The 14,004-nt window shown below is 41.0% G+C and overlaps 1 protein-coding gene across 1 annotated transcript in view; it reads left to right on the plus strand.

Annotated features, from left to right (window-relative positions):
* The window catches only part of BCR (BCR, RhoGEF and GTPase activating protein), a 105,360-nt gene that overhangs the window by 38,516 nt on the left and 52,840 nt on the right, over nucleotides 1-14,004 (plus strand). Inside the window, exon 2 of the mRNA XM_026859547.1 lies at nucleotides 11,506-11,690. Within this exon, the coding sequence (XP_026715348.1) occupies nucleotides 11,506-11,690 (185 nt within the window). The remainder of the gene's footprint in view (nucleotides 1-11,505; nucleotides 11,691-14,004) is intronic.

Below are 14,004 nucleotides of genomic sequence, written 5' to 3' on the forward strand. Positions count from 1 at the left end.
TCTGGAATTCCAGTGCTTCATCTTGGGGAATAGTTGTCTGGCTCTCTTGGGAATCACATGCCACTGGAAATAACAGGAGAAAGTAACTCTAAAACCACATGGAGAAAGTGTTTCTTTTGCTACTATATTGTCTTTAAAGTTCTCTTGCTTTGAACTGGCTTCTCTGGGTCTCTTTTCTCCTATTGTAGGTCTGCTCCTGGCTTGTGTCACTAGCTGCTCAGACATGCTTTACCTGTTTTTATTAAGCAATGGAATTTGGAAATTAAAGAGTTAATAACAGCAAGCATCACCATTGGCTGTGTCTGCTCTGTGTGACTGTCCATGCTGTACTGGTTAATCTTTTACAACCTTAGCCTGCTGTGCAGACTGCTCAGTAGGAGTCTGGTGTGGATTCCTTGTGTTCAGCCTGTATTCTGGCACAGCCAAATCCTGTTCCCAGATAGGTGGGACAACTGATCAGTCTTCTACTGTGTGTGTAAGTACAAACACTTGGGTTTCTTTCAGTTTGTGTCCAGAGTGTTTCCCTAACAAGGTTCCTTCACCACTACAGAAAAAGAAGGTTTTGTGCAGGAAAGTGGGTGTGGGGACACCCCCCTGAAAATCTATTTATTTTGTGACTTGCCTGGGAATGAGTCCTCACTGTTCACAATCCTTAGGTCCATCATCTGCAGTATGGCAATGGTGCAAAGGCTTTTCTAGGGCAGAACGAGCTGTTTTCACAGGTACATCCTACTTTGCCGTCTTCTTCACCAGCTGATACGAATTAGAGCTTCTGAGTGCCCCTGAAGAGTGTTTGTGGCAGTCACACCTGTCTGCACAGGCAGCCAGGCTCTGATCCTGCCTGGGTCTTTCTGCCTCTGCATATCTACAGCTCTTCTTGAAGTATTAGGGAGCCTCAAGAGCTCAGTTCTTGGCCTTGGTGCAGAGTTACTGTATGAAACTACTTTGTGACTTGCTGGACATGAGGACTCAAACCGTTTGCTTTGAGAGTTGCTCTCTGAGCAGGAGCTCTGCTTTGTATTATGCAAGTTTGGGTACAGAAGAAAGCTGTTGGGGAACACCATCATCTATATAGGCTGTTGATCTTAGTTGGGACTGATGTGGTCCTGTTTTCCTTTCGATGAAATTCATTGGCATTTTAGTGCTTCCCCTTGGCATGACTTCAGAATCACTTCTTGGCTCATTCATGCTGTGGGATGGCAGGGCTTAATGAAATGGTGGTGTAACACATCTGTGTTACCAAAGTAAGCTCCTTTTTATCCCAAATTTTAGTAAAATCTGAACAGCAGTGAATCAGTCAATGATGCTGAAGTGTAAAACAGCATTGTTGGTGTCTGATGGAGTACACCATGAGCTCAAACTTGAGAGGTCTTTCATCTGTTCTTCATCTTCTCTGAGAACTCTGACTGGCACCACTGTGCTGCTTGTTCTTGAGTCATGTTTTTCTAAATTTATTCTTCACAAGCATAGTAATTAGAGAAGAACTTCCACTTCTAAAAGTAAATTCTGCAAAAGAAGCATACAGTTTGGGAAGAAAGGGGGGTATGGTTTGTCAGGTGAGAACTTACTAGCCCAGAACAAACCTTGACATGTGACCCCAACTACCTTCACCTTATCTAGTAGTTTCAAGGGAAAAGAGATGGGAAGTAGATGTTGTTTATTAATACTAGTAGGGAACTGTATTCTACATTCAGCTTCTTTAATTTAAAAAAAAGGTTTCTACAACTACCTAGCCACGGTTGTGAATGACACAAAACTGTTTTTTCTTCTCCAGCCAGATGACAGGAAGACATTGAGCTTGGGCAGCATCTGTGTTCAGAAAAGGTTGTTAGTGGTGTAGGCAGAGCCATCTGCCTTAGCGAGGCATTTAGCTTGGGTTGCTTGTTCTAGGCCAAGATGGTAAATCAATAGCTTAATTTTTTACAGTGTAACGAGAAAGATCTCAATGGCTAGATTTACAGTGTAAACAGGAAAATGGTGGCTAGCTTTATTGGCTTCTTAGCATCTAGCTGCATTTGTTAGAAAAGAAAACAATAAGAAAAAAAGCCAAAGCAACTCATCCTGAAAGAGGTTGAAGATCTAGAAAAGGAACAGTATTCTTATCGGACACGTTTATTGGATCTTTTTGAATAGACTTTAATACCTCCTGCTGCCTAGGGCTGGTCCTCCCTTCCCTTCTCACGAAACTGTCAGTTCAGTTAAACTCTTGTTTTAACAGGCGCTTTCCTCTCTGCATGGCAGGACTTTTGGTCTGCGCTAGTTAAATACAGGAAATGGAATATATACATCGTGGGGTTTTTTGTTAACAGATTGTGCTGTGGCAATTGGTCCATTTTGTTAGTTTTCTAATCTGTTCTGCTTCTCTGGAGACTTCTGTTGCCAAACATTGGTTGAAGTGGCTGCAAAACTCTGAGACAACTGTGAAGAACAAAATAGTAAATAGTATGCTGACTGTGGCTGGAATTATCATCCATTCACCTGACAAATGAGAGAGCCACACTAGGTAGCAGGAGGTATTAAAGAGAAGCAGCCCTTCCAATGTAGTTAGTACATGCAGTTTCCTTTTAGGCTTTGTTACTTAGGGGTTTTTTTAGAAGTTAAACAAAGACTGTAGTTTGAGCACAGCAGTAGTGCTAACCTGAAGAGTCATATTTGCTCCATCCCACTTCTGTGCTGTTATGCTGATGCATTGTGTGGAGATGATCAGTTAAATGGAATAGGGAACTGCTCTGGGTTATAAAATACCACTTTAGCCAGTTATTTTTAGCTTAGCCAGCTCCTGCTGTGGTTTGCTGTGTTCCCTGCACATGTCTGTTACAGGACAGCGGGGACAGACAGGAACCTACACAGAGAGTGCAGACTGTTTGGATCCTAAAACTCTAGCTCTCATAACGCAGCCCTTGCTTTTGTAGGGAAATAGTCTGTCTTCTAGGTTCTTCTTACAGCTGTGGGTGGTTCATTGTTGTTTACTTGTTTCATTTTGGGTGTTTTTACCTTATTTTTCATGAAGACCTTTTCTCTATTTCAGTCAGCTTGCACCTCTGATCTAGTCAGTGCTAGAGCTCCTGGTGCTTTTGGTACAAAAGATCAGATCACTTATGAATGTATCTACCTGTCCATGTATTTTTATACTGAAAAAAAGTCATTAATTCTGAATGACCAGGCCTTAAATTTGCTTTCTGCCTGTTAGACTTGCAGTAAATGGGAACAGCTAAACTTGGTGCACAGTCCTGAGTAGGGAATGGAAAAGAAAACTGTAAAGGTGTTCCAGTTTGCTCTGGGATTTACATTGCCAAGAACATCCAGTGGCCTGACTGCCAACATGAACTGAACATGGAAGCTTTTCCAGCCTGCCTGGGAAAACACAGAACAGGAGAGGAATCTAAAGGCATAGACAGACCCTAGATGGAAGGAAGCAGATTCACTTTCTGCTCTCTCCAAGGCAGGGGTCTGAGAAGTATTCACCCATGTTATGGGGTGCTGCTATGTTGTGCCATATGATTGAGTGGTAAACATTTAGGAGAGACAGTAAAATAAGAAAAAAGGTAACAGGAGTTTCACTGTTTTGGGCTGTGACCTGCCCTGTGAGTTAGGTATTCTAACACTCTTCCTTGAATGGGTGGTAGGTATTTAATTCTGGCCTGACCAGAATTTCTCTGTCTTTACCTGTTGGCTGCATATTTGCAGCCAGTCATGCTGGGAACATACCTTATTCATATATGCATGTGTTTACTCACTGATGTTTAGGGCTCTAAGTGATGGTGATTAAACCTTTTAAGTGCCTTGGAGGGCGTGTAGCAGCCAGTAGGACATAGGCATTGTCAGCTTTCATACCAAATGTTCATCTTGCCTTCTGAAGGTAACTCTTTCCTAATGTTAGTTACATAAAGTGTGTTTGTAGTATATCCTAAAATTTACAAATTGCTGTGGAGACACCCAGTATTTGAAAGGCCACATCTTTCAAACGTGTAACCTCTTTTCCTCCTAATCACAGCTGTTATCATTAGTTGGACTCCTGTCTAGTTTGTGGTGTGCAATGGTTGTGCTTCCTTCCCAGAATTTCAGTTTGACTGAAACTGATCCAAGTGTCACATGTCTGAGAGAGATGGGGAATTTACACCTCTGCTGCTCTTCCTTTGCTGACCTCTGTGGCACGCGCTGTGTCAAAGCCTCACTGAGTGTAATGTGTGGATGACAGCTTGGTCTACACTCCTTAGCATGTAGCACTCCATGGTTGCTAAGCCAGAGTTGTCAGAAGCAAAGATGAGCAGCGGGGAAGTTGTGCTGGCTGACAGAAGGGAAATCTTTGGAATTTGCCTGCTACAGTGCAGTGTTGTCGGGTAAAAGATGGACTCTCCTGGATGATCAGGTTAGCTTCCTGATTTTTTTGCTCGTGATGACAGCTCTTCAATAGCCTTAGTAAGCAGTTCTTTGTCCAGTGTGAGGATACCTTAGGCTTCCCTGAGGTGGAGAATGGTCTCAGTAGTCCTAGCTTTCGTATCATGGCTGGTTCATGGAACCTCACTCTGCATGGGTATCAGATCTGTGAGAAGGTTAAATCTATTCCCAGGAAAACGCCAAGCAGAGCAAAATGCAACAGTGTGTCTCTCTAACAGACTGCTACAAACAGATCAGACCTGTCCACTAGTCTCTGCATGAACTTTTCATGGAATATATGGGCAGATTAAACAACTCTGATCTTCTTTTTTAGATGTTTAATGATCTGGGTTTGACACACCTAAAAGATTAAAAGTGGACCGCAGTTAATTCATCTCCTAAAGACTTAAGGGCGCTGTCTGCTACAAGGATAAAGCTCATCTGTGCTAGAGACAGAAGTTTCTTGGAGGCTGGTTAACGTCTATGGCCTGAGATCACCCGGGGGAGGGAGGGTGGAGAGAACCACCAGCTGTCTTGCTGCTTCCATATGCAAGGTACATTGCTTTCTCCTTCTTCCATCTCAAAAATAAGATGCAGTTCTCAATCTTTACATGCACACACACAAACACACCCTTACCCTTAAAAGAAAATGAAACATTGGGTAAAATTTACGTGTGACACATACTTGTTTCTGCAGCCACTTAACATGCTGCAGAAAGATGACCTATGACTGGGGAGGATGCAAACCTCAAATGGATATGGTGATTTCAGGAAAATCTGCTGAAGTTTTGGATTCGCAGAACTCCTCTTTTGGTTGCTGTATAAACAATAGTTGTAATTTCAGTGTCCAGCTACATATTTAGAAATCTCCCTTCCTGAGGTACTGTTTCCCTTTCATCCTGTTCCCTAAAGAGTGTTTCACTGCAAGTTGACAACATACACCACACTTTCAGAGCCCATTTCATGTCTGCCTGCAGAAAGGAAACTGCAGCTTGTCTGCATCGGATGAAACTGCTTGTTTAACCCTGTCTTGGTTTTGTGTGCTGATGGGTGTTTCCTGTGGGTGGGCAGTGTTATGTATTTTACTGCAATTCTGCTTCTGCGACCCATGCTACCAAACAGCTTGTTCAGCAGTGGTAAGCAAGATCATCTTCTGTGGACACTTTTCTTCTATGGCAAATGATGAGGTGTCTTGTAGGAGTCTCCTTGGATTCTCTTCATGTGTTTAATGGAGAAAAACAGTTTGAGGCCATAGGCAGGCTTGGAGCTAGCTTTTGTTACTTTTTTTGACTTTCTGTTTTCATGCCTAATACTAAAGAACGAATTTGCAAACTAATGATTTTTTGTTGTTGTTGTTAAATGAAATGGTTTTGTATTTGAGTGGGGGCTTCAGGTTTCACTAAACATCTTTACATGTAGATGTCTTTACATAGAGAAAAGATACAGAACATGAAGGAGGTAAGTTTGTTTTGACTCTGTTTAGCATCCTAGCTGAGCATTTATTTCTTCATCAATGTGAAAAGAATAAAGCCATAGGGATTTGACATGGCAAACAGCTATTTTTTTTTCTTTTGATACTCGATCTCTGTTTTGAGACAGGGTCCTGATTGAGGTAGACAGCATAACTATTGCTTGTGAATCTCATTTTTGTGCAAAAGTAACAAAGTACTGAGAGCATTATTTCCTGGGTTTGGAGATGATGATTCAGAAGGTGTCAAGGAAATAAGCAAGATGCTTAGTTTTCCATAGTTCAACTCTTCTGTTTTTTAGAAAGTGCTTCTGTATTCCCTAGGCAACTGTGTTTACATCCCATCCACACTGATGTACTTCTACATGTGCTGGGCGCAAATCCCTGATCCTTCTCCAAGTAGCCTGGCCAGCACTAAGAAATAAAATGACATGATTCTGTGTTGTTTAACACCAAGCAAACAGTGGTATGTAACAGCTGGAAAAAAAAAAAAAAAAAAAAAAAAAAGAAAGTAAAAAACCCCTGCAAGCCTGTTGCATTCTGGTAACTTATCCCCAAACAAGCCATGTGTAAATCCCAGGAACTGAGTAAGCTTCAGCCTAAAGGAAACTCAAGCAGAGTTTTGCTAATATGTCTTCAGTTGCAGTACAAGCTTTTAAGTATACCCACCCCTGAACTACCATGCATGCATCCTTTCAGTTTGAGTTTCTGTGCCGTGAACTAAATCAGAGAGCTGATCCAGCTTAGAAGGGAAGTGTGAAAGATATTTTTCTTTGAGCTGGCTGAGTTCTTTTTCTAGACCATAAATATCTGTGGGATTGCAGAACTAAGGGGATAAGAGGGGAAAGGTCCATGCAGTGGTTTATGGCTTGGTGGGGGAAACCTTAACCCCCTATTGCTGCCAGGACACTGCATTGTCAAACTATGGCCTCACACATTCCCTGGCATAGAAACACACAGTCAGAGGATGCAAACTGCCTTAGCTCTCTTCTGCTCTGCAGCTGCAGGAATGTTTTTGGAGTGAGTACAGACATTACAAACTTGTGCTAGCCTTGGTACCATTTACAATGAAACCACAGTGATGTGGGGCTTTGGCATGAGGTGCAACTCCCCCTCCCTCTACAGGATTCTAGGTATTTACTTAGGCAGGCAGGTCTGAGCTGCTGTGGCTTCACTGCTCTTTTAGCAGGATTATCTGGAGCACAGCTAGCTTGGAAGCTTCTCTGCATGCTGCTGTTAAGCTATGGATGTTGTGATGCTGTGAAAGTACAACACATGCATTTGAACCATTGTGTGGCCCTGGATTAGACACAGCTAATCTTTCTTTTTACTTAAAAGTTAATTTCTTTTTTCCTTCCTGATTTCAAGTTAGATCTGTGACTTGATTTCTAGGATTTAATTTCATATTCCCAAAGAATGAATGTAGCACCCAAGCAGGAAGGGTGTAGGCAACAGGACAAGGGAACAGTGTTGCTGTGCTGTCTCTGAATGCCAGTGAATTTGGGACTAACTGTGAGTTTAGCCAGGTGAAATTTGAGGCAGTGAGAGAGAGGAACAGTTTAGAAGAGGGGAAGAACAAGAAAATAAAGAAAAGGGATATTAAGGTTGAGAAAACCTGAAGAAAAATAAAAGGGGGCAGAGGTGAGAAAGGAGATGAGGAGATGGAAGCAGTAACTGAGGAGGAGGGTGGTGGAAAAGGCTTATAAAAGCTGGAGCTAAGCAAGGCCAGGGAGGCCATTGCTGTCAGAACCAAAGGTAGAAGTGAATGCTTGAGGTTTTTAGCAGAATGTGTGAATTGATGATGAGCCTTTGTAGCCCCGGGTAGTTCATTGCACCTGAAGATCTTGCTGGTGCAGGAGAGGGGTACTGTAAGAGAATGTCAGAGGGCCAGTGGTAGAAGTAGCTGCTCTTAGGTGCGGAGAGGGCTCGTTTCTGTAAGTTCTGCTGCTCTTTTCTGTGGGAGGGGATCTCTACAGGTTACCCAAAGAAGAGGAGAAAGGGGACCTGCTGGTGAGGTGTGAAAAACACGACGCACGTGGAGTAGTGTCCTCAGTGTCTTTCTCTGGTGCTCTCTCAATACATGATGTTTGAGCCTGTCATCCTTGTATGCCTGCCCTTTTTCCTTAGTTGTCCCTTGTCAGCAATTGTCTGTTGTTCCTGTGTTTCATCTTTTTCTGGCTTTGATGGCTCAGTTACTGATGACTTACTGGCTGGCCCTAAAAGGAGAGTAAGAACCCTTTTTAATGCGCACCCTATCTGAGGCACTGGCTAAGAAACCAGCTCTTGCTTGGGCCCAACTGTTGTCTCTACTTACCATCTCCAATAGCAGCATCCAGAGCATCTGGAAATGTCTGAGCAGGTGAGCTCTTTGCTCTAGTTTTTTTGCTCCCAGGTAGAGCCTGAACAGCCTGTGCAGCATTATGCTGGGTTTAAGAGATCTGAATAATTTAGTTTCCCTAGCAACAGTGGCCTCTCTAATCACAGAGGTACAAGTCTACCTCTGTTATTAATGTTAAGACTTATGTAGTTTATCTGGCTATGGTAATACCTTGCTTCTGTTGGAAAAATGGTAGAATAAAAGCAAGAAGGTCCTTCTGCCTTGGAGATAATTAAAATCTCCATAGGTGGATTTCAGTGCTGTATGCAGCAATAATAGAAGAGGGATTATAACTACTTCTAAGCTTTATAATGTGTGAAGGATCCCTGGAGGATACAGAAATAAAGTTTTAAATTCTGTATGGAGCTTTCTATGCACAGATCTCATGGCAGTCTGTGACACTGATAGATTCGTTCCTCGTTGAGATGTGTTATTTTCATTTTCATGATTAGAGTGACAAAGTGATTCAAAGGTAGCCTCAATCTTGTTGCAAAGCTAGGAATAAATCTCTTCTGAGTCCAAGTCCTCCACCTGGCCTTTCCTTTAGTTTCAGCTAAAGGTTTCCCTGTGCAGTAGGAGACAGAACATGTTATGGAAGGTAGAAGTGTGAAGCCTGTTTTTTAGCAGCAGAAAGTGAGGAAAGTGAAAATACTGTGATTCACTCCAAGCTTTTCTGCTAATATATTTTAGTCTACACTCACTCCCTCATTAACAGAAGTAGAGCAAACTATAAATTTTGACAGTGAGCATTGGGAGTGAAAGAAATACTCCTGCCTTAATTTCTGCACAGCAACATGGTCTTGTTACTGCATGTGTGCGGGTAAAACTGTTTTGGACAAGAGAAGTTTGAGGAAACTTCGGAAGCAAAAAGAATCCTTGCTTGATCATGAAGGCATTAAGTCTGCATAAGCATCCAGTACTGATGTTCCTTCTTGGTTAATGCCGGTGTTAAACTATCAGTAAATACCTTGCAAGCTTCCTGAGTTAGAAAGTAGCGTAAGGGACAGCTGGATGGAAAACATCTATCTGCACTCCTCCACTGAAGTTATATGGTGTTAGGCATTTTTTGTTTATTTCATTGGTTTTTTTATATGGCATAAATAGTGCAGAGATGCAAGAAGACACCCATCCTCCTTTGTATTTAGAATTCTGGTTTCTGGAGTATTTTTACTTTTCTGTGTTTCCTTGTCTGTTTGGGTAGTGCAAGGTGGGATCCATGTTGTCTTCTCTTCCACATTCTTTTAGCCAAGGAGTTTTTGAAAATTCCAGTATGAGATTTGTTTGGTTTGCAGGTATTGTAGACATTACTCAACTTCAGGATATCTAAAAATCTCATTTGTTTGTGACTGAGCATCCTTATTTCAGCAACTACCTTTCAAGCGTCTGTTTACCAAATTAACTTAATAGGGTGTCTTCTAAATGGTTGGGGAGCTCTGGAAGCCTCTAACATCTAGACAAAAGTCCCTTCCAGAGAACATGGACCACCTTTTTTCTTTGTTTTCCTTTCCCCCCCCCATTCCTGTGGTCTTGCATGATCTAATGAGTCTTTTGAGGAGCTCTGTGAGCTTGTGCACAAGGTGGGTGACATAAAACCCATTGAGCTTTTTAAAATAATATTGCCATGGTCCTTCAGCAGCCTGATGTCCTTGTATACAGCTGTTACTTAGCTGGGTGGTATTTGGTACGAACCAAGACAGAGGCTCAATTCTACAGTGAGTTTATTGTTGAATTTTCAGTATATTGTTTGTGTAAATTCCCTAGACCAGCTCTCCCTCCTGAATAAGCCACATGGATCAAGTTTTATTCTGTTCCACACAAAGTTCACATCCTTTACTGGAATGAGTCATGCTTTAACTGAGTTTACTGTGAGGGAGGAAAGTGGGCTTTAAAATGTTACTCCTCCACCCTGCCTTGGTGATGTATAACAGGATTATTAGTATTCTTGGCAGCTGCTGCTTATTATTTTCACAGAACCTGGATATTTGTGAAAACAAGTAAAAATTGGTTCTACTTGTGTTCAAGTGTGAATTTAATGCATAATTTAAAATTTCTCAGATAAAAAAGCTATTCCTTTTTTTGTGGCTTTGTCTTCCATAAGGCTTACCTGCTACTGTAAAACTGGATCTAGCTTATCTCCCTGTGGTTATTTTTCAGTTTTGAGAGAAGGGTGGCATTTTGTGACGTGTAACTGAAAGAGGAGGAGGAACTCTACCATTTTTTTTCAGTGGCCCATGCATGGCTATTACTGTTACACCCAGGACACTTCTGGGCATTGACAGGTGAAAGTGCTTCACAGGCCCATGTAGCTCACATGTAAGTTTGTCTCCAGCTTCTCTTAGACGAGATGTGTGTGAAGTGGTGCCACTGTGCAGAAAGAAAATTTTGGTCCTCTGTGTATTATTTCTTTGTGCATAGAGGTAAAACACCTTTTAACCTGTGGTAGAGGGACCTGCTAGGTGTGTGTCCTTAACATAGATTTTTGCTGAAACAGTTTCTGTATGCAGCTACTAAAGATACCAGAACCAATTTTACTGTTCATCTTTCCTGCAGAATTTCATTGATATCTCCTGTAATAATAGCTAATTTGACTTTTCATACCACCATCCTTTTTTGTTTATTTTTTGGTTTGGGAGGGAAGGAGGGACGGGGATGGGAGGGAGCAAGGTGGTAGGTTGTTCATTTGTTTAAGTTATTTAAGTTAGTGTCAAAATTGAGGAAGAGGGGCAGCCAATAGAAGAGGGCCTCTTAGGATTTTATTGGTTCACCTGACATGCAAGACCTTTTTTTCCTAGTCCTCTTGTTCCTGAGAGGTCTGGAAAGAGTTATGTTTCTTCCCTGAGCTATGTATTATCTATGATTGCTACACTGGCAAGGGCATCATCTGTTCCTGTTCTACAGAAAAAACAGGGTCTGTTACCCTAACCCACCACATTCCTAAACCCAGACTGCATAACTTTTATGGAGCCTGCAAAAGAATTTCTTTTGATGCTAATGCTTTTGAAGGAAAACCTGAGGGAAGAAGCTGTAGTTAAATGAACACCAATGTCAGATATTAGAAAGGACTTTACCTTTTAGAACTTAGAATGAGTGAAGTGAATGTTTGGTGACAACATGAGTTTAATTAAATTTACACCTCCATTTGATCTATATTTATCTGTCACTGACTCTGGGTTTACTGATAAGTAATCATAATAGCTGGGAGGCAGGCAGTGCCTTGGTTGACCAGCCTGTCTCCTGTCCAGCTTGACTCTGACCAGACAGATTTTTCTCCTGTGTTTTACAGATGCTTCGTTCAGTGGCACACCACCTAGCTATGCATACGATGCAGACCGTGCTGAAGAACAGAGGCGACACCATGATATGATGCCCTATATTGATGACTCGCCATCATCCTCACCCCATCTCAGTTCCAAGAGTCGGGGCAGCCGAGACACCCTATCTTCAGGGTCTCTGGAATCTACAAAATCAGTGAGTCCTTTCCTGCCTTTTCGGAGTGAGCAGAGCCTTGTAGGTTTGCAAGGGGTAGACTGCTTAACCAGGGAGCAAAGCCAGGGACAACTACCACTGTAGAGCAGATTACTTGACATAATATAGCAGTGCCTGATTGATATGGTATATCTAAAGCTAAACTAAGGCTTCTAAACTTCAGAGATGAGTATTGTGCATATGATATTTAAGCCTTAGTTTTTCACCCTGTGTGAATTTTAGTGGAGACAATTGGTAATTAACTGATGTCAAGGAGTTATCTTAAATACCAGATATTTTGGAAAGCAGGCTCCGAAACAAACCATCCTACATGTCGTACATTTGTGCATGTGTGTTGTCATAGTCTTTCGCAAGGAAAAGAAGAGTTATTTTCAGGTAGGTTAAAGGCTTTGATAAAGTATCTAGCATATAAGATGTTTCCCTCACACTGTGAAAATGGAATAAGAGGATTCAAATGGCCAGCTCTGAAGTATGGTAACTTTGGGTTGAAGATGGCCACTTCTTATAACAAATTTGACTATTCACTAAATAGATATCTATATAATCAGTTATGGTAGATAAAAAATTCTGAAGGGACCACCTAGCCTGACGTGTGGTTTGCTGTGGACATTCAGGCTATCTTGCTTTATTTTTGCCTCAGGTTCAGTAGCGTGGCTATAACGTGGAACTTAAGGAAAATTTCTATTTTTGTTTTTACAATAGTCTTGGTAGAGTCTGCTGCTTGCCTTGGCAAATAACTATTGACTGCTGTCTTCACAGTCAAAAATGTCTTGGTTTCAGCTTGAATTAATCTGTTTGACTTTCAACCTTTCTTTCTCTTTATCCTTTTGCTTCCTAGATTGTAGAGCGTTTCAGTCCTAAGTTGCTGTTTCCTTGAGTATCTTTGTCATCTGCAAAATTTGGTTTCCCCAAGTCATTCATAAAAATGCTTAATAGCACAAAGACAACTGTCACTTTCTTCCTACTGTATTTCCAAGAAAGTGTAGCCAGACAACCTTGAATTCCCACGTTGTAAATGACACTTTGAAATCTGTCACTTAAGTGGTTTAACATATATGTTGGCTTTATATTGTTCTGTCCTATTAAGATGTCATGGGAGAAGACGGATGTGTTAGAGATGTTAGTGTACATGTAAATCAGCACCTTCACCTTTATCAGACAGTCTTATTTATCTTGTATCAGAGTCTGACAAGTTTCACAAACTGCTGCTTCTTAGCATTCGTTATATACGTCCTTCTGTTACTCTATTGATTAGTTTCATATCATATGCTTCCTTATTTTTTCTATGATGAATGTTAGATTAAGAAGCCTACTTGAGACAGTGTTCTTGCTTTTTCTCATTTATAAAAATGTATTGTCAAAATCTCTTAAAGCATTGTCAAGTACATATATTGTTGATGTTTGCTTAATTTTATTTGACTATAATGTATGGAATCTAGTCAGTTGCTTATGCCTTAGACTGTTAATTCTGAGATGCTTTTTCATCTCTCAAGATGAGAATTCTTGTGATACGTAAGAGCCTTTTGAATTAAGAAATGATCATTAGTAAATTCAAAAGCTCCAAGAGTGTTTTAATTTGGGTTTGAGATTTCCAGGTTATGTTTCTCAAGATGAAGGAAAAATGCAATGTGACTATATATGGCTGAGAGTTATCTTCAAAGAACCAGTTGTCATAGGGCCTGTGACTGGAGGCCTGGAAGAAACGCTACCTGATATTTAATCCTGTTCTTTATTTGTTTCAATACTGCTTCCTAAGCATTTAACAGCAGTTAATTTCAAAGTTACTTTAATAATGCTAGGAGACTGCCTTTTTAAAAATTATTTTTAACATAAATGACTGCTTTCTTCTCTCTGTCTATAAAAAGATGGGTTTTGGCTTCCAAAAGAAAGAAGTGTCCTGATACAGATTAGACTTTTAATCGTGAACCTCAACCACTTTAGTTGAGCCTGTCTGTAATTAGTCCACAAATGACAATGCAGCTCATGAAGGACTGTCTATGACAAGAAGGTTGCAGTATTTCCCAAACATGTTAAAGTCTCTGTCATTGCGAGCTGTTAGATGGCTTTTATAGTTATGTTTTCAGCTGTAGTGGAGAAGACATCAGTAACAAAATTACGTGTCAAACACACTGTGCTGAGCCAAGCACATAAAATGTGTTGGACCAGAAATGCCAGGATGTATGTCTTTTCTATTTTCTTTTTCACCACTCTTGATAAGCAGAAAACATTTTTGTTTACATGTGTTTGCTTTTATAGTTGTTTCCTTGCCGTTTTATTTCTTAGGTGCCTGCAATTA

This window comes from Athene cunicularia (assembly GCF_003259725.1).
Source record: "Athene cunicularia isolate RWA chromosome 15 unlocalized genomic scaffold, athCun1 chr15_part1, whole genome shotgun sequence".
Classification (NCBI taxonomy): domain Eukaryota; kingdom Metazoa; phylum Chordata; class Aves; order Strigiformes; family Strigidae; genus Athene; species Athene cunicularia.